The 20747-nt window shown below is 45.5% G+C and overlaps 1 protein-coding gene across 3 annotated transcripts in view; it reads left to right on the top strand.

The window, feature by feature from the left end:
* esyt2a (extended synaptotagmin-like protein 2a) overlaps positions 1-20747 on the top strand; it is a 26137-nt gene extending 5390 nt beyond the window's left edge. The window contains exons 3-24 of one of the 3 annotated variants that reach the window (XM_086042118.1): positions 101-142; positions 417-551; positions 617-693; positions 1367-1439; positions 3345-3434; positions 5394-5449; positions 7907-8027; positions 8665-8841; positions 8919-9001; positions 9507-9555; positions 10361-10450; positions 10559-10654; positions 13686-13748; positions 14134-14208; positions 14678-14764; positions 14842-14994; positions 15445-15827; positions 16294-16392; positions 16494-16625; positions 17452-17557; positions 17681-17730; positions 18648-20747. In XM_086042118.1, coding sequence (XP_085898244.1) covers positions 101-142; positions 417-551; positions 617-693; positions 1367-1439; positions 3345-3434; positions 5394-5449; positions 7907-8027; positions 8665-8841; positions 8919-9001; positions 9507-9555; positions 10361-10450; positions 10559-10654; positions 13686-13748; positions 14134-14208; positions 14678-14764; positions 14842-14994; positions 15445-15827; positions 16294-16392; positions 16494-16625; positions 17452-17557; positions 17681-17730; positions 18648-18693 — 2283 coding nt within the window. In that variant the 3' untranslated portion in view covers positions 18694-20747. Of the gene's footprint in view, positions 1-100; positions 143-416; positions 552-616; positions 694-1366; positions 1440-3344; positions 3435-5393; positions 5450-7833; positions 8028-8664; positions 8842-8918; positions 9002-9506; positions 9556-10360; positions 10451-10558; positions 10655-13685; positions 13749-14133; positions 14209-14677; positions 14765-14841; positions 14995-15444; positions 15828-16293; positions 16393-16493; positions 16626-17451; positions 17558-17680; positions 17731-18647 lie in introns of those variants that run through there. The other 2 variants (XM_086042119.1, XR_015088264.1) reach the window with 2 other exon arrangements.

Raw genomic sequence — 20747 nt, 5'->3', positions numbered from 1 at the left:
CGTTTTGAAATTTGTGGCCGACTTGCCTTGGGAGCTTTTGCAGGCGGCGTCTTTTGGTGCCAGCTGCCTAACGTGGCACTTTCTTTCATTTGCTGCGCAGGTCCACTTTCCAGATGTGGAGAGAGTGGAGTGGCTCAATAAGGTATGCGCTCGCTCACTCGCACGCACAATCCAGACCAACTCAATTTTTCCAAGTGGGATGAGAACGTGTATGTGTGCCGTTACCCAGGGGAACCCCCCCCACCCTGTTACCCCCCCCCCCCCCCCACCTTCTCCTGTCAACGGCTGATGAAGTTGTGAGGGGCAACCCCGCCCTTCTTGTACTCGTTGTTGCTAAATTAAAAAGTGTGGCACGCATGAGAGCAGTCGCGTGTGCGCGCGCGGCGCTGATGCGCGTGCGCTCTCGTTTTGCGCAGACGGTGAAGCAGATGTGGCCGTTCATCTGCCAGTTCGTGGACAAGTTGTTCAGGGAGAGCATCGAGCCGGCTGTCAAAGGGGCCAGCCCGCATCTCAGCTCCTTCTGCTTCTCCAAGATCGACATGGGCGACAAGGTCTGCGCGCGCACGCAATCGGTCGGTCGGTCGGCGCGTTTCCTCGACGGCTGTTTTGTTTGCAGCCCCTGAGGGTGAACGGAGTCAAAGTGTACACGGAGAACGTGGACAAGCGGCAGGTCATCATGGACATGCAGATCAGGTACGACACCTCGGCTGTCACTAACTCATCTTTTTGGAATCGATTATCCTCAAATCGATTTTTGCTTTCTGTTGCCGATTTTTGTGGTGGACACAAGAGTTAGTGGATTTTTTTTTTTCCAGCCTCAGCATCTTGAAAATCGTCAACATGTCTTCATCTCAACTCAAGCCGCGACTATCCAAATGTTTTTAGAATTGATTATTCTATCGATTATGGACGATATTTGAACAGAAATAGTGAGTCACAGCGCTTTGGAAGCCCGTTCACAGCCTGGTCCCTCACTCAAATCTGTCCCCCATGCAACAACAACTCACTATTTTCATTCCCGCGACTAACGACGGACTACTGACAAATATGAATAAAGGGGCTTCCGTCTATGCTTAGTCCGTGTATTCAAAACATTTTTCCCGTCAATCGTCAGCAAAAGGGGCGTCCGTCAGCGAGGCAGAGACGGAGCGCCCAACGCTGCTAAATACGTATCACAGACGGTCAGGTTCATTTCGTCAGGGCGGCCAAAATTGTGGCCACGATTCAAATTGGATGAGTTGCGCAGAGCTCGTTGGGAACACGTGTGAACACCTTCCTTCGACATCTGCAACATTGTAACGTCTCTGTCAAACATCTCCAAAGTTTGTAACATCTCTCCAACAAGATCAATTTGTCACATTTGCAGTTTTGCGGGCAACACGGAGATCGACGTGGACATCAAGAAGTACTACTGCAGGGCGGGAATCAAGAGCATCCAGGTACCAGGGCGCACTTGTGTCGTCACGGCGACCACACCACCCGACCCCGACTTTTCACGTCCCGTTTAAGGCACTAGCGCGTTTAGCATTTAGCTTGTTTTGCCTGAAGCAGCAGTCGTGGAATGCGCGAGGCGATGGATGTCAAGTCATTGTCGGCGGCGAGAGGCTTGAAGAGCGCTTGGATGTCTTTATGACCCGCGCCGTGTTGACTCAAGCCCGATAACGAGACTCGTTATCCACAAACGACTCGCTATCGGCGCGCCGGGCTGCTGCCGCCGTTTGCCGCGCGCGCTAGGGAAGGTTTCGTTTGCTTAAGGGGACCGGATCGATAGGTCGCTTGCTCTTGTTGTGACCGGTTTGTGCAGACGTTTAAAAAGGGGGAAAAAAAGTGTTTTTTTTTTTTTTTTCTTAGCGGCTAGTTCAAAGTGCGTCCCGGCTGACCTGCTGCGCTAAGGCGAACAACATGGCTGCCAACAGAGAGGACTCACTTTGCGACTAAGCCACTTGGTTGCTTTATTTCATGACTTTTCTGACCACCTACAGCAAATATTTTGCCCAAAAAGTGCTTGACCTTTAATTTCAGCAGTATTTATAGCATTTTCCTGTACAATGTTTTGTATTAAGGGGTTACATTTTTAGAATGTAGTATTCAGCCTTTTTCTCAGTATTTTTAGCATTTTTTTTGTTTAGCATTTAGTACTTAGCTTTAATGTAAGCAGTTTTACCATTTACTCTTTATCGTTTAGTGTTTAGCTTTTATTTGGTGAGCATTTGTAGCATTTAATGTTAAACATTTTGTACTTAGCCTAAATTTTTGGCGGGATTTTTAACATTTAATGTTTAACATGTAGTACTTAGCCTTTATTGTGTTAGCATTTTTAGTAGGCTATTTGACGTTTCGAGAAAGGTGAGGACAACAGCCAGCTGTGGTTTTGTCAGACGCTACGCTACGCATGAGTGCGCGGTAGCGGACGTCGCGCAAAGCGGCAGGATTAGGTTGTCAGTCAAGACAACAACATCAACAACGTGCCGATTGATTCCACTTCAAAGGAAACACAATGCCGATCAAATGTTTATCGTTTTCTGTGGCACATGGGTGTTTACATTTTGTGTTGCGCAATTCACATTTAGTTTTTAGGTGTCGTATTTAACTTTAAGCTTTGCTTGTTTTCTATTAAGCATTTAATGTTTGTATTTAGCTTTCATTTTTTTCGCATTTCATATTTAGCTCTTTGCATGTAGTTGTTATTTTTAGCATTCAAAAGTTTCACACTTTGTATTTAGTATTTATAGCATTTAGTACTTTGTCTTTATTTTTGTTGGCATTTCATGATTAGCGTTTGTATTTTGCCTTTAATTTGTCACATTTTCCGCCACTATTGAACGTTATTTATTTTTTAGCATTTGATGATCAGCATTTCCTGTTCTTTATTTTTGTTAGCATTTTTTCCATTTCACATTTAGCATTTACTATTTATATTTTTAGGGGGGGATTTTTAGTATTTTTATCAGTTGATGTTCAGTGTTTTGTATTCCACATTTCACATTTAGCCTTGAAACCTATTTTATTTGAGCATTTTAGGTCGGCATTCAGTTTTGATGAGTCTTTAGCATTTAAGTTGGCATTTTAGCATCCCGTGTTTAGCATTTTGTATTTAGCACTTAATGTTTAGCATTTAGTACTTAGCCTTTGTTTTTGCCATGATTTTTGCATTTTGGCATAGTTCTTCATGTTGAGCATTTCATTTGAAGCATTATTAGCGTTTTATCAGTATCGGTCTGTGTGTGTTTGCGTTTCGTGTTCAGCATTTTGTGTTTGGCCTTTAGTGTTTAGTTGTGTGATCATTTTTAACCGTGCTAAATCAAATCGCGCCGATGAATGATTGTTGTGGTCTTTTTGTTTAGCTTCACGGCGTGATGCGTGTGGTGATGGAGCCTCTCCTGGGCGACATGCCTCTCATTGGCGCGCTCTCCGTCTTCTTCCTCAAGAAACCCGTAAGTCACGTGACGTCTGCTTTCTTCCTCTTCTTCGGCTTCTGTTTCCCCTCCCTGTCAGATGCCCTCCCCGATATCGTTACCCACCCTAACTGATTTCAGTTGCCCAAAGCTCATAGTTTCGTTCCGACACGCTTGAGGGCAACATCGAGCGGGAAGTCCCGAGCCGCAGCAGGCGGGCTGACTGACTGGCGTGCCTTGACATAAGCCTTTCGTTCGTTCTGTGGCCATGCTTGTAACTCAAACCACTCAAATGATCTTTGCCCATCAAAATGAATGGAAATGCCGAGAATCCATTCCAGCCCCCCCCAATGTGTTTATCAACCATAAAAGTAGCACTCTATAATATTGTACTCGAAGAAAACATTCAGTATTGACATGAACAAACGGAATGTAAAGAATGAAATGTTTTTGGGCATACTTTTTGTGCTGCTCCTCCTGGTTTGCGTGCGGTGCGATTGGGGCCCCTGTGGGCAGTATAAGGCAGATTGTAGGGCAGCTGCTCAGTAAGCTGCACGAATAGTAGTCGTTCTTGGCAGAGGATAAACAATATGTGACTGCGAGCGCTGTTGCTTTGTCTGTCCCCGTATCCGTTGCTAAAAGGGACGTAACGCCGGAACGTGGATCGTCTTTGTTAGCCGTTGTGATGTTTCTCATTATGCGTTAGCGGTGGCGTTAAGCTCATGGACTATGCGGTTGATTTGAAATACACAAAGTGTAATTGATTATCTTTGTTTTATGTTTAGTTTGATCAGTTAACCAGAACCGGGAGTGGCCCAAAAAAAAGCTTCAAGCCTCTTTTTGGAACAATTGCTCGCTCGTTCTATCGGATACAAACTGCTGCTTGTTGCAAAGTCGCTTGGACTCACAGCTGGCGTTTGTACTCTGTCTCAAATTTGCACTCGCAAGTCAAAGCAACAAATTGGCTCGTATCTCGATGTAGCCTTTCAGCATTTATTTTTGTTAGCAATTTTAGCCTTTTTGCGTTCTGTGTTAGCATTTGTTTTTTTTGCATGAAGTATTGAGACTTTATTTTAGTTAGCCTTTAGCTTCCTTATTGACGGCGTGCTTGTCGTTCGGTTCTGCGTGTTTGGAATGTTTCTTGGTGCGTGTGCGTGCGTGCGCAGTCCAATGACAAGCGTTTGGACACCCATGATGCATTGCGGCTTCACGGCAGTTTGCGTGCTTCGGTTTCGCTTAGCAGACATTTTGATTGCTATCACCTGATTATCGGCTTTGATTACTGGCCTGCACTTTCTCTCTCAACAACCAATTAAAAATTCGACTTAGTCTCACTCGACTTTGCCAGCACATTTTTGGGATTGTGCAGAGTAGCGAAGTGAGCACAAGTGCACCAGTTTTTGGCACCCTCGCCCGCCGTTAAGCTTCTTGTCTGATCTTTTCCAGCTTTGCCGACATGCGGAATCTCGGAGCTGCTGACTCACAGTCTCTCTCTGCCTCGTGTTGGCGCGCGCGCAGCAACCTTGTCATTTCAGCTTATAACACACACGCACGCGCACGCACGCAACCTCTTGTGACATCGCGCGCACGCACACGGTTGTACACGCGCGCACACTTGAACACGCAACGTCCTTGTGATGTCAGCTTTGAAGACATCCACACGCACACGCTAAACGTCCTTGTGATGTCATCTTTTCAAAGACACACACGCTTAGGCACACAACATCCTTGCGATGTCAGTTTTTGAAAGACGCGCGCGCACACACACACACACACATATGAAATGTCCTTGCGATGTCATCTTTTAAAGGACACGCACTGGCCGGTTACACAGCAAACACACGCGTGCTCACACACCTCAGTGTGACAACATTGTCACTCCATTGCACGTGCCACTTCATTTTGATACACCATTTCAAGAATTGTGTGCATGGGCGTCAATCGTAAAAATGGCCTTTTGAAAAAAAAAATGTTTTTCCGTGTGGTTGTGTCTTGCAGTTTCTGGACATCAACTGGACGGGCCTGACCAACATGCTGGACATTCCCGGGATCAAGTACGTGGCGGGATTATTGGCGCCATTAAGCCCGATTAGCTCTTGCTGATTTAGCGGCCGACACAACGCAAACCGCAAACAGTGTGTGAGAGGGACGCATGACGTATTGGCAAAAATGACGCCCCCAAAAATCTTGTGGGTGCTGCGTTGCAGAATTTTGGGGCAACACGCAAGCGTGTATCTGCAAAAAGCTTAGTCAGAAGTCTTCCATGTAAGAGTCGCCTCACACGCAACCTTTTTTTACCCGGGTGTTTTAGAATTCTTTTGGCATGCGTTGGATGCTTTGAAGCTTTGATCTGGTCAAGGCGGCGGCGGAAGGACAAGGACAATTTGGGGCCTCTAGAAGAAATAAAAAGGGCGAGAGGATGTGATCGGGGCTTCCTGCTCACTTCCTGTTTGTTTCCATCACACACAAACCGGCTTGGCCGGAGCCTCGGCCTTTTGAAATGTTGTCGTCCTCGTTCGACGGGTCCGTGTCGTTTGGCGGCGCGCGCACTCGAGTCCCTGCATGGCCACGCCCGTTTTCACTTTCATACTCGGCCTGTGGGAGTGTACGTCAGAGTGGGCCTGTTGGAAAGAAAGCCTCTTGAGAGAGTGAGCGTGCGCGAGTGAGTGGCTTCGTCAATTTGTCTGGGCGTGTACGTGTGTGCGGTTAGTGGAGGGTGTGCGTGCCTGCGTGCGTGCCTTCGTGCGTGCGTGACTGACGTTATGTGTGTGTGTGTGTGTGTGTGTGTGAGAGAGAGAGTGTCTATTTATGTGAGATCCCAGTGGGTGAGCTGTACTTGCCCTGCCCTTTTTACTTTCTAAGCGTGCGTGCGCGCATGTGCGTGTATACACGTGCGCGTGCGATCGAGCGCTTGGGACCTTCCCTTCTCCCACCCTGTTCACTTTGACAGTCTGCCTGCGCGCGTGTTTCCACCTGGAATGCGCATATCTTGCCAAGTTAACACACCTACCATACAAATACTGCAGGAGAAGTGAACAAGCTGTCTCCCGTGTGCGAGCACGCGCACGTGCGTGCGTGCGTGCGTGTGGGCGGGCAAGTTGAGTCAGAGCGCAAAGGATCTTTCCGTGCGCGCAGTCCAATTGCAGGAAACAGAAAAGATGAGGAGGAGACGAGTTGGGCGCAACAGTGTATTTATGCGCCCTCTAGTGGACATTTGGTGTCACTTCAGATGCGCAACTGCATGATTACGGCATTCACTTGATTTGGCAAGCCTTTCAATCGCAAATATGTGAAACGAAAGATTGACCCACGTGTTAGTTTACACGTATTAGGTCAAGCAAGTTTCATACCCCAAACTTGCTTACAATATGTATTTTTGGATTTCACTTCAAACGGGCCAAGTAATAGCAGGAGGACTAAATTGTATTTCATCAAATGTCGCCCGCTCTTCGTGGTCACGTTGATTGGGAGGTGTTCAATTTGATGGGAGTGGCCTCAGAAAGCTTTGAAAAACGTCTTCAAATGAAAGCTGGAGACACGCCGGTGGCCACTTCATTCGGTACACGATGACATCAACGCACGAAATCGCACATTTAGCCACACACGCGCACACACACACAAATCCGATCTTCAGACATATTCTACATTATGCCCTTTCTCCTTCTGCATTACTTGACAGAGTCAGACAATCCAACTTCAAACTGTTGAACTCATTTTCATTCCCCAAATAAAATCTCCAAATTGAAGAGATTTCTAAATGCATACTTCCATTTTCCACATTTCTTGGCTGGCTGTTGCAAACGTTGCATTCAGCTCAAAAATGTTACTTTTTCAAAAGAATTTTTTTATAGACCGATTTGCAATCAGCATATTTCTTGACCGATTCAAAGCATTCCAACATCAGACGTGTTCAACTCATTTCCATCTCCAACATTCCTCAAATTTCACAATAAAATTCCCAAAGGCCTCCAACTTCATTTCTAGACCAATTCAAACATTCCCACTTCAAACCATTCAATTCATTCTTGTTCATTTTTGGAATTTTCAAAATAAAAGCCCCAAATTCAGACATTCTACCAATTTGCTTCTAACTAACATGTTTATTGCCTCATTCCAATTCAATTTTCAATTTCAAATTCCAAATGAAGTTGTTGTTTTTTCACACTAGCCAGCAATTTCCACATTTCTTGTCCGATTCAAACCGTTCTAACTTCAGACTGTATTTCCCCCCCGATTTTCCAAAAAGAAAAGCTCCAAATCAAAGAGACGTTTGCCTCCCAATTTCCACACGTTTATGACCAATTCAAAGCATTGCAGCTTCAAATTGTTTCTCTCGTCGAGGACAGCTCATCACACTCCTTCTCACCATTTGTGTTGTTTGGTCCCACTTGATCGGGCAGCCGTTGGTTCAGCTTGCCTTAATCAACATTCTCTCCAGAAATGCCTTGGTGCGTGACGTCCTCTTCTGCCGTCTTTACGCTGGCTTCCTTCTTCCTTCTTGTCGCCATCAGCGGTTTGTCCGACAGCCTGATCCAGGACATCATCTGCAGCTTCCTGGTGCTGCCCAACCGCATCACCATCCCTCTGGTGGGCGAGGCCCAGCTGGACCACCTCCTCTTCCCTGTGCCCAAAGTATGACCCCCGCCCCCCACACCCACACTAGAGATAGACCCACGTCTTTTTTTCTTTCAGGGCCCATAGCCATTATTGGCAGTCAAGGAGGCCGATCAACCGCATTTGGAGCCCATATTCATTTTCCGTAAAAGGGAAAATATTGGCATCAAAGTCTAACAACAACAACAACAAAAGATTGAAACGCTTAACTTTGTTGAAACGTCTTTAAGCATATTGAACAATTTATCATATTTGCATAATGTTGATTTTATTGGGGTATTATTATTATTACTATACATTTTTGAGAATTGACGTCTTTGTTCTAAAATTCTAACAAAAAGTTCCAGGAGCACCCAGGATCGTTAGCATGTCTTCAAAAGTTAAATGTAAACTTCAAAAATGGCTCCATGTAGATTTCTACAGAAAATGAAGTCTTTGAAAATGATAGAAAAGTTCAACAGTCACATATCTTTGTTTGATTTCAACACAGTTTTAAATGGATCTATTATCGTCCGTCGGATTAAAAAAAAAAAGACCGATGCGGCCGAATATCGGCCCGGCGGATAATGTGTCCATCCCTAGCCCGCGCCCACCCGCGTTCAGGCTTCCGCTGACTTGTGTGCGCTCACCCGCTAACGCCCGCCTGGGCCGTCAGGGCATCCTGCGCATCCACTTCATGGAGGCCCAGGACCTTCTGGGCAAGGACAAGTTCCTGGGCGGCCTCATCAAGGGCAAGTCGGACCCCTACGGGGTCATCCGGGTGGGCAACCAGCTCTTCCAGAGCAAAGTCATCCACGAGACGGTCAACCCCAAGTGGAACGCCGTCTACGAGGTCAGGAGGCTCCGTCGTGTCGGCCGCCGCGCGCGGGCCTGGTGCCGTGCTGACGGCTGTGCGTTTGTGCGGCGCAGGCGGAGGTCATGGAGGCCGACGGACAAAGCCTGGAGGTGCAGCTGTACGACGAAGACACCGACAAAGACGACGTGCTGGGAAGGTGCGCGCCGCAACTCAATGCTCACCCGCACAATGTGACGATAGCAACTTTGTGACGCCTAGCACGCTGTGGGCGTAGCGCGCATCGGCACGATGCAACGTCGTCTTTGGCTTAAACCTTAACACAACAACACAACGATGGGATACAACAGCAAACACGGTGCGTCGGCATTCAGCCGTTACGCTGCACGCAAATGGAACAAGCTGCCATAGAGCTGAAGTTAGCCCCAAATGTAAATGCCTTGAAATCCATCGTAAAAGCTATATACCGTATTTTCCGGACTATAAGATAGAAGACTATAAGCCACTCTATTTAAGTCTTTAAACTGCCGGACATTTTCAGACCCCCTTTTATCCTAACGCTTGAAAAAAATATAAATAGGTCCCTGGGATTTAATGGCTGAACTTTGAAAAGACGAGTAAAAACGTTTTTGGCAGTGAATTTGGCAGTGAAACATGGACGCAGAGTCAACATCACCGTTGCGGTTGTGTCGTTGTCGTTCCAGCGTGACCATCGACCTGGGCGAGGTTTCCAAGGAGCAGAAAGTGGACGAGGTAAGCGGGCGAGGGGGCGGGCCCACATGATCGACACCCGAATGCTTTTCCGCACAGCAGCTTACAGGGAAACCCGCCGCAGTAAGTTAACCCCCGAGATGAAAGGGAAGTCGCAGTTAGCCGTTGAATGAACATGTTGTGGCTTTGTTTAAAACAACCGCACAGCCTCAGCTAGCCTAATGCTAACCACCGCTATTAGTCTTCACCAAAGCAAACGAAATCAAACTCAAATTGAAAAAAAAAGGCTTTTGTTTGTGAAATAAAATGAAAATGCTTTTTAAAAAAAAGAATAGTAACTGAAAGGACATCTCAAACAAACTGCGGTTCCCGTCAAAATGTCCTTTGTTTTCGTCTTTGTCAAATAATATCACGCATGAGCTTCGCAGTTCATTGGAAATGTTTCTTTTGCTCTTGCTGCGCGCTCGTACACAAGAAGGAAGGTCAAGCAGTCGTTTGAGAATTCTACTTTACTTTACTACCCACTACTTTGTGACCTTTTTGGTTTATCTTGCACTGGACAAATACTCCGTGTATACGAGGTCAAACTAAGCTCAAATGAAGCATTTTCTGAAAAAATAAAAACCAGCAAACCTGCGCTAAGAACCAATTCAAACGTAAAAATCAAAGTCAAAGAAAACGCCATCAACGGGCTAATACTTAGCATGGCTAGCCGTGGTGCTGTGAGCCTTAAAGCAGCGGCTATTTGAACACAAACAGTTGAGGAACACACATTCTTTATCCTCTGCCGAGAGCGTCTCAACTGATTGCAGCGCGGTGACGCTGGTCCGGTGTTTTGTGCGTGCAGTGGTTCACTCTGGACGGCGTGGCTTCCGGAAAGTTGCACCTGAAGCTGGAGTGGTTGTCTCTGCTGTCCACGCCCGACAAGCTGGACCAGGTGAGCAGCGGCGGCGAGGACGGCCCGGCCCGGCCCGGCCCGGCTCGGCTCGGCTCGGCCCTTCCTCCTGCGGCGATGTCACTTCCTCCTTCGCTTCCCGCTTCTCAGGCTCTGGCCGCCATCCGCGCCGACCGCGGCAAAGCCAACGACGGCCTCTCCTCGGCGCTGCTCGTCGTCTTCTTGGACTCGGCGCGCAACCTGCCGGTGAGTCCACGCGCACGCGCAAAGCTAATCCGAAAGTCGGGTGGACATCCTTGGACTGCTGCTTCTTAAAACAAAACACAAGCTTCTTTGCTGTTACGTGTGAATTCATCTTGCTAGCCACTTTATTTGGGACACTTTGTATACCTCATAAAATGGCGAGTCAGAGCCACAAAGTCTCTTTACAATTCAAAGCTATTCTATTCTATTCTCTTTTTGTTTCTTTCTTTCTTTTTGGTGAAGAGAATTTACGGGTGTCACACACAAGTCAGTTATGAAATTTGGAAAAACAAAATATGCACAATTACAGATTCACAACAACGGTATACGCAGCTGTCATCCTCTTAATATTACTGTATAATCATTTGATTTTGTAATTGTACAAAAGAGTCATTTATTTATTTATTTAATTATACAGGAAGTTTGGCACTTGATATTTCTCACAAATGGGGTCAATAGTTATTTTAAAAAAAAACATGCTATTACGATCCTATGAAACCATTCATGAATACTTAAGAGAAAAGACATGTAGAAGTTGAACCATTTTGAGATGAAAATGTAATGTTGAAATTAACTTTTACATGTCAATTACAATTTGAATTGATATAGACAGCGTCAATGCATTTATTGTGAACTCTTGACCCGACCGACTGTTGAGTCAGGGCCAAGGTTCTCCTCTCGGCGTCTTCCGGAGGCTTCCCGACTTTGCTTTTGTTGAGTCCTTTCAGTTGTGTTTCAGTTCTGCCGCCACCGCGGTCGCCATGCTCCTCTTTGTCCGCTTCCTCTGCTTCCCTTTCCACCTTGTCCTTCTTCTTTTCCCTCCGGTCTCGCTGCGGCGCGCCAAGAGCGTGTTCGAGGGCAACGTGGGCAGCGGGCATCTTTCCGAGCGGCGCGCCGCCGCTTTGGTGTTCTGCGACAACACGGCCTCGCTCTACCGCAGCTTATTTGTGAGTCGCGGCCGGCCAGGCGGGCGAGCTTGGCTGCCTTGCAACCAACCGCATGCGTTGATGCTTTTGGATTTGGGAAAACAAGTCAGCAACTCTCTTCAAGCGCCCGCGTAGTCAATTCAGAGATCTGACATGTTTGCAGGTTGCTGAAAATGCGCAAAGACTGCTTTAGAGCGCCTCGTGGTCGAGTCTTTAGTGCGTCGCGGCTGCAGTCCTTTATTGCCTCGACGTTATCGTATATTGCAAGGCTCAAAAGAAGCGCTCGGGTTTCACATTGCAATTTGAGTGGCAAAATGTTCATTTTGCGCTTCGTCAAAACACTTTGACTAGCAAAACTGAGAATCCACCACCGAGACGGTCTCGGAAAGCTTCACAGGGCCGCGTGCGCGCGCCGCCCCTGTCTAGAGAAGTCGTGTACACCGGACGCTTATGACGTCGTCGGCAAGTCCACGAGTGTGGTGCTACTCGCACGCGCCCAATAAAGGGAAGCTTGGTGCTACTTGGCCGCTGCAGCTAGCTAGCTAGCAAGCAACGCGCTCGGGCTGGCTAAACACGTTGCGGAATCGCTGCTAAGTCAGTAATCATCGCCTCCGTGGCGGCAAATAAGCTACAAAACATGCTAATTGCTATGCTAACCTCAGATTGAGACGTTAGCCAGGAGGAGATGGGTCAGAAGAAGGATCGTATATGATCAAATATTTCGAATATCAAGAATGGAATCTGTTTGTTTTCACAATACAATCCAGAGTTTTGAGTTTGATTTTTGAGCTCGACACAAAAAATATGAGTAATTAGTGAATATGAATTTAGCTTCGCTTCTAGTCATGAAAATACACTCTGCTGCTCCACACGATGTCAATTCAAGAGATAAAAACTGTTGATTGTTTAAAAAAGAAAAACACATGTGTTACATGATAATAAAATTTCCCCCAAAAAGTATTGATGTCACAGAAGGGCAAACTGCTTCACAAGGAAAGACAGGGAAAATATTTTGAGCCTTGATCTTTGACATGCAGCATATGCTGCGACCCAGCGCTTGACGCTTGACAACATGCCGCCTTAAGTCAGCTCCCGTTAAATAGATGATGAATATTCATAGCTCTTCTATTGCCGCATCCTGCATGAAGCCGTGACGTAGCAATTCGCTCCTAAAGCAAATGAAAAATGAAGCTAATTACGCTCCGGACTCACTTGTCCACGTCGAAACGCTCAAACTAAAAATAGAAAAAGAAAAAACATGCTTCTCTTCATTTGTCTTTAAACGATTCACATGTCATTTTGCTGGATTTGTTGGTTTATTTCGTATTATTTTTGGAACAAAATGTTCTCGGTTGACGTCTTCCTTCGTCTTGATTCCTCCCCAACTGTGTGCAAATATGAAACATCAGTCTTGGTCATTTCTTCTTGTCCTTCCGCACATTTCTTACGAGCTGCTTTGTGGTCCACGCCTATATTCATGGCCGTCAAGAAATCCGATTTCTGGACGATGAACAGCCAGGACAGAGTGTTTGCTTTCCCAAATGTGGACAAGCAGCGGTGCCTTGAGACACGAGTGACCCCACATACACGTTTTTGCTTTGACTCGGAAGCAAAACGTGAGAATGACGCGTCGTGTCTGTCAAACAGCCACACAAGTTTGCCTTCTGCTAGCTCAATGCTATCAAACATTTATGCCATTACTGTTTGTTTGGATAGTACATTTTTACAAATATTCCTTCAAAGACGCCTTACAAAAAAATGTTTTTTTCTGGCGGAGGCCGGAAGGTATGCATGGCATTTCCGCTCATTTGATTCGTGTGCGGCGTTTGAGCGCCGAGCGTCGTCACGCAAGCAATTGGACTCGCATCTCATCTCAAGGCGCGCCTGTCACGACTGGGCCTCAAGCAGCGTTTCCGTCTTACTGCTCAATGAAGGGGGGTGTTCACTAATCAAGCCCGTTGTCTCTGTGTGGGTGTGTGTGTGTGTGTGTGTGTGTGTGTCTTCCTTCCCTTGCATGCTCTTCCCTATTAATCTGCTGGTGTGCCTATTTGTGCGTGCGTGTGTTGGCTGTCTCCCCCCCCCCCCACCCCCCGGCCTCCATCCCCTAGTGTAATCCCTTCGAGTTCAAGCAGGTGGGGCTGAAGAAGGCCTCGCTTGATAAGGCCTTCAAGGTAACCACACGCGCACACACGCAGGGAGCACACCAGGAAACACACACAAAGGCAGCACCGCCTGTTGCTTTGAACCCATTTTTTTTTCTTCCTCCCTTTCGGAGGAAAAAAACTTTTTCAAAATGCATGCGTTCGTGTGGCTTGCTAACATAAATGGTGTCCCGCCTGTGTTGTAAATAAGTCGATGTCAAGGTGGTGCGTTTTGGCCATTCCTGCTTTTGGCTTCTTTTCACCGTCTGTGTTTTACGTCCTCACTGAGAACATCTTTTGTCCTTTAATGTCAACGGAACGTATTTTCACTGTCAAACGGCATGTCGCGCGCATGTCACTGGAATGGTGTGTTCTTCCGCATCTTTTTTTGAACTTTTCTGTCCACGCCGCGCAGGCCGGCAAGAAAGTGACCAGCGATCCGAGTCCGTTTGTCCAGCTCCGGGTGGGTCACAAGTCCCACGAGAGCAAGGTGAGAAAAGTTTGCGTGCGCAAAACTCGCGGCAAAGTTACAACGTCATCATTTCGGGTGTCCAAACTACGGCCCGGGGGCCCTTTGTGCCCCGCTATCCGTTTTTCAGCGGCACAATTACAGCATTTAAAAAAGCGACATTGGACACGCCCTTCAAGGCGTCAAGGCTAGTTTAGCCCCGGAACACTAACGTCGGGTGATTTTCACCCACACCATTTTGTTAAGCGATATTTTCTATTGGGAAATTCCAATTCGGCATACATGCAGTGTTGTACGTTTACATAAATTATATCGGGTTAAATGTAACCAACGTTACTAATTTTAACGTCAGTGTTCTCGGGTAAAAAAAAAAAGGGGGGGGGGGTGTTGAAACAATGCGTGCCACTATTACTAGTCGAGTCAAAGTCGAGGATGTGAACTCTGAAGCTCATCTTGAAATGAGGCGACGGTTGCTTTTGCGCCCCGGCAGACGCGCTACAAGACCAACGAGCCGGTGTGGGAAGAAGCCTTCTCCTTCCTGATCCACAACCCCAAGACTCAAGACCTGGAAGTGGAGGTACACAAAAGCCAAGCGCCGTCCGTCCGCCACGCGGAGGCGCCTGGATTGTTTTTCCGCGCTGCTGTGTGTTTTAGGTGAAGGACGCCAAGCACGACAACTGCACGCTGGGCACGCTGCTGCTGCCTCTGGGCCGCCTGCTGGAGGCCGACGACATGACGCTCAACCAGCCCTTCCCTCTGCGCAACTCGGGGCCCAGCTGCAGCCTCAAGATGAAGATGGCTCTGCGGGTAACAAACACCTGCGCCCACCTCACTTCAAACAAACAAAAGTAGCCTCGTGCCCACCATTGCAAATGTCACTCACGTTGGGCAAATTGCGCCAACTGGCCGACAAGGGGCGCCAAACTCCGCCTCTTCCTTAGGGGGCGTTATGTCGCCTCGAGATTGAAAGTCTGGTGAGTGAAAATATTGAGCTAGGATGCATGTGAGGAAGCCTTCTTGGTTCAAAAGGTGGAAAACCAGAAAAGTTTGCCTTTCATCCTCTCGGTCAGCTCATCGTTTTCTTGATTGCATCATTCGTGGCGCAAAGACCTTTGAGAAAGAGTTCTCAAGGTTATCATAGTTGGTGAAAACAAACAAAATCATTTCAACTAAAATTGAAAACACTGTTTTGTGAACTGACTAAAATAAAAACGAACATACTTAAAAGAAAAAACCTCACCTCATGCCCACTTTCAGGTACTGTGTCCGGACAAAGGCGCATGTTCGGGCACCGAGCGGAACCAGGCCTCATCCGGGCCCAAGTCCAGTCCCGCCCACCCGCCGCCGCGGCCGCCCGAGTCGTCGGAGTCGGGCGCCGCCTTCTCGCGCTCGTACTCGGTGTCGGGCCAGGACGCCCTGCGGCGGCGGCGCGAGGCCGAGGAGGAGCCGCCGCCGCCGCCGGACGGCCGGCCCAAGGGCGGCAGCCTGGCCGAGCGCGGACGCAGCTCGTCGCACGTGGCCATCATGGGCTCGCAGCACTTCCTGGACGGAGGCAAAGAGGCCACGCCCAGCATCGCCTCCGACATCTCCAACCCCTTCGCCGCGCTCGAGCTGCAGCAGAGACTCCAGCAGATGCAGAAGTACAGCGCACCGTTTTTGTCCTCGCAACTCTAAAAATCTCCCCGTCCATACTTTGCCCGCACTAAAACAAGGGCTCGAGTAAGGCCGTCGCTTTTACGTGCTCCGTTTGCGAGGAGAGCGGCGGCATTTCGTCGCTGTCCTGTCAAAAACGCTCTTGTCCAATTTGCTTCAATTGGGCTTCAAATACTGTATGCGGCAAGAAAAAATGAAAAAGAAAAAGAAGCCGCCCCTCAAATGCTTTAAACTGCCGACAATTTGAATTCACGTGCATCAGTTCAACTCAGAACTTGACGTTGTCTCCCGAAGAGCTTGACAAACAGTCGCTTAGAAAGTCGACGAAAGACGTTTGACGAGCGCTTCAAACGACTCGCAACTCAAATGATCTTCAAACGCGAGTGTGTGCAGCTGTGAACGCCAAACTTTGGTGTGTGTGTGTGTGTGTGTGTGTGTGTGCGTGCCTTTTAGTGGTTCTGGACCCAGCTACTTCCCCCTGGGGGAGATCCAGCTGACGGTGAGACACAGCTCCCAAAGGAACAAACTGGTGGTGGTGGTCCACGCCTGCAGGTAGCGCGCACGCCGGGCTGAACAACAGTCGACTGTGAGAATTGAGTGCAAGTGGGCGGAGAATGACTTCCTGCTGCTGCTGCTGTCGTCGTCGTCCTCAGGAACCTGATCTCGTTCAGCGAACACGGCTCCGACCCGTACGTGCGCCTCTACTTGCTTCCGGACAAGAGACGCTCGGGGAGGAGAAAAACTCACACTTTCAAGAAAACGCTCAACCCCGTTTATGACCAGACGTAAGTGGCTAACGGAAGCTAGATCCAAATAACTACAACTGGGGGGTAAAAACATTTTTCTTCATAACAAAAAATTCTTTTTGAGAAACAAAACTACATCTTGCTTGCTTGTGTAAAAATGACCATTCAAGGATGGCACAAAACTGCGCAACTAAGCCATGTGTGCCATCTAGTATTGATGTTGCAGTTTTAAACTACAGTTGATGCCTATTCACATTTCGCCACATGAATTCACGATTACCGCCTTCTCCAATTACCCCCCCATTTTTTTCTGGAAAAAATACATTGAAAGTTTATCAGCGTTTTGTGACACGTTTTGGGGTTTTGTAAAGCGAAAAAAAATCCTCTCCAATTTTTAAAAAATATTTTATTTTATTTATTCTTTTTTTCATGATGGGGGAATGAATCAAGGAGCCACTCGAGAGTGTGGTTGTCACCAGTTGCCCATCCTTATCTTATGTTTATAAAACTGACTAAAACAAACAAAAGGATTCTGAAAATGTGCTTTGTTTTCGTCTTTGTTAATTATGATCATACATGAGCAATTTGGGGTTCATTTGAAAGAAATTTATTTATTTTGATATTACTGTACAAGCGTGCAAATAAAGGTCAAACAAACAGTTGTAATCTACTTTATTAGACAGCACTTAAAGGTAGTGACCTTTTTTTTATCTTGCACTCAACAAATACTCCACATAGTAATTTTTAAAAAAAGCCTCAAACTAATACTAACGCTAATAAAACTGAACTAAAGTAAAGCATTTTCTCCCAAAAATACACATACTTACATAAAATGTATTTATGTATTTATTTTTGATGTGCTCAGCTTTGAGTTCAACGTGTCCCTGGTGGAGCTCCACAGGAGAGTTCTGGACGTGGCCGTCAAAAACAGCGGCAGGCTGCTGTCCAAACACAAGGGCCTGCTCGGAAAGGTACGAGAAAAAAAGAACAGCAGCAGCAACAACAACAAAAGAAAGAAAAAAGTCTCCACCATCTTGTGTTTGTTGCACGTCATGTGAGCAAGCTGACAGAAAAGGGCCCTTTTTGTCCGGCAGATTCTGGTCAAGTTGGACCCCGAGGACGCCGCCAAAGGATGGACGCAATGGTCAGTTGTCGCTAAAAAATATTTTTTTAAAATGCCGAAAAGACACGTTTGGCTCTCAAAACATGCAACTCTTTTTTTTTCTCTATAAAAACTTTTTTTTTTCTTGGAAGAAAATCTGACTGGTGTTTTACTTTGACATGACTTTTTTCCCCAGAAATATTTTTTGGGTTAAGTATATTTTTTTTGTTAAGTATATTTGTTAAACATTCTGTACAACTTTTCCCCCTCTTGAAAACACCCCAATTTTTGTTTTTCTTAAACAACAAAAAAACAAAATGTTTGTTTTTATCGTGAATTTATTACCTTGAAGGGGAAGTCAATCCCCAAATTTTCTTGACAAGAATATGTCTATGCAGGCCCACTAGTCAAAACACAGCATTCTCCTGAATATTCTGTTTGTGGAATATAAGTTCAGCAGCAAAATCCAGCCATTTTTGTCCATCTCAGGGCGCGGCCATTTTGTCACTTGTCACGGTCAATTGCAAATGACATCACAGTTGCTCGGGTAACGCTCAATTACGGCTCACCTGTTTTCTGGAGCTGAGTCGTGTTTGGTTGTTACCTGAGCCCTGAGCAACTGTGATGTCATTTTCAGTCGACAGAAGTGACAAAATGGCCGCCCACACAGATGGCTAAAAATGGGTGCATTTTACTGCTTAACTGATATTCCACAAACGCAATATTAATCCGAATGCCGTGTTTAGACTAGTGGGGCTACATCGAACATGATATTGTAAAGAACATTTTGGGGTTGACTTTCCCGTTCAAAATGCCTTTTTTGTTTCTTGTTGACAAATGTTTTTTTATTTTACTTCAATTATTACTTGGGGAAAAAAAAGTCTTTCTCCAAACAATCTGCCTTTTTTTTCAATACATTTTTTTTTTGTCAAATGAAAGTTTTGTTTGTGACCTCGCAGGTATGAGCTGACTGAAGACGGCCACAAGAAGCCACATCAGCTCTAAAGTCTTGGTCGGCATCTTTGCCATCGTCTTCGTTGTCATGGCGATGACTTGGGCATCACTGTCATATTCCCGTTGTGCTCTTTTCCTACTTTGCAAACGAACAAGCAAGCAAGCAGCTTTGGCGTGGAGCTGCAAGGCAGACCTCGCCTTGAAGAGAAAGGGAACAAACGCAAATTGGCCCTCACTATTTTTCATCGCCACCAAGTCTTTTGTGTAAATACGTCTGTCGCAACGTGCGGGATCAAGATAAGATGGCTGGAATGTTACTTGTATTTTTTTTTTCCATAACGATATTTGTCATGTGCGAAGGAGTCTTGTGGACACACGGAAAAAAGAAATTGAGATCAAATTTTCAATTAAAAAAAAAAACGGCCGGACGAGAACAAGGAAAAAGTCACATTCTTGGATTGGAAAAAGTTTTCATATTTGGCATTTAATGAAGGAGAATAAGCATTTTAACTAATTCATTAATATGAAAATTTATTCACATAATATTCCAACCTTAATAAGAATAGTTATATACATTCTTGTGATGATTAAGAATTTGTTGGGGGAAAAAAATGACTTTTTTTGGGTGAAATTGTATGACCTGTTTTTCTTGGAAAAGACCTTTTTTCTTAATTTTTTGTGGAGGGGGTTATGCCTTTTTTGTCCAAAACTTCCCCACAATTTCCTTTGAAAAAAATGTTTTGTTTTTTTTTTTAACTTAAAAATTGGCTTTTTTAATTAATAAAAACTGACCATTTTTTCCTGGGGGGTTATTGTTGAACAAAAGGCCACTTTTTTCTTCAACTTTTTGCGGGGAGGGTTCCCTCTTTAAACAGTTACTTTTCCGAACTACTTTTTTTTATTGAAATGTTCATCCACCCCCAAAATATAATTTTCTCCCCAAAAAATTATTGTAGAGAAAAAATATTTTCTTTTATTTTATTATTGACTGTTATTCCTCAAAACAATAATATTCGTGCCCAAAAGGACTGTTCAACTGTGGCCCAGATTTTTTTGGGGCGGGGATAAATTAAATGTGACTTGTTTTTTGATAAAGATTTGTTTCCAATTCCTCTGTTGAAAACCAATCGTTAAATTCTCCTGAAAAAAGACATTTTCCTGCAAAAAAAAGTCCCCCCCATGGGCCCCCGCACAAGTATGTTTTTTTCTTGATGGTAAAATTGCAGCTTTGATGCTGACTTTTTTTCTCCTTGGGGAACAAGCTTTCCCTTAAAAAGAAACTTTTCCCAGAAAAAAAATCTGACTTATTCCTGCAGAATGACAATTTTTGCCTCTTTGAAGAATATCAGTTTCCCTTATATTCTTATACATACATATACACACACACACACACATATATATATATATATATATATATATATATATATATATATATTTTTTTTTTTTTTAAATACATTTTGTTGAACGAAGCTTTACACTGGCTTTTGTTTGCCATTTGTTTGGCCTGACAGTAGAGGATGTAGTTGCGTTTGGGAAATTGTTCTGCTGCAACGATGGAGCAGTTTGCACAAGATTGCAATATCAGCGAGGCGTTTTAAAAGCAAATTTTATTGTGAAATGAATGATGACAAACATGTATAAATGGAGAGCTATTATATCATACCTTCATCCATCCATATGTACAAATCCTACAGCTTGAAACCCAAATACTGTGTCACGATTGCATATCATGTAACAGCACCACCTAGTGGCAACTCTGTATTTTCTACGTATTTTTTTGGATGCAGCAGCAATATTGTTAGTGAATGGCATTTTCATATTGTTTCAATATTTACACGTTATACTTGCAAAGTCTTAAGTCACTTTCTTCTATTTGTTGTGCTTTTTAAAAATGACTTCAAGCATTTAACGCAAAATGAGTCGAACAACAAGTCTGCTACTCTGATGTGTGTCCTGTTTGGAATCGCATTTCAAATGAGACGGACCGTTACTCTTATTTTGAAGGGTCTGAGGGAACCTGAGTCTCCTCCCTGTTGTGCCTTAGGTCGAAGGTCACATGACCCGCATCCGTCACCTTGGAAAGGAATAAAAAAAATCATACGAAA

Source organism: Filicampus tigris, chromosome 10, assembly GCF_054856515.1.
Source record: "Filicampus tigris isolate MCC_2025a chromosome 10, RoL_Ftig_1.0, whole genome shotgun sequence".
Taxonomy (NCBI): domain Eukaryota; kingdom Metazoa; phylum Chordata; class Actinopteri; order Syngnathiformes; family Syngnathidae; genus Filicampus; species Filicampus tigris.
The sequence above is the reverse complement of the archived record's forward strand: the minus strand, read 5'-3'. Positions and strand labels throughout refer to the sequence as shown.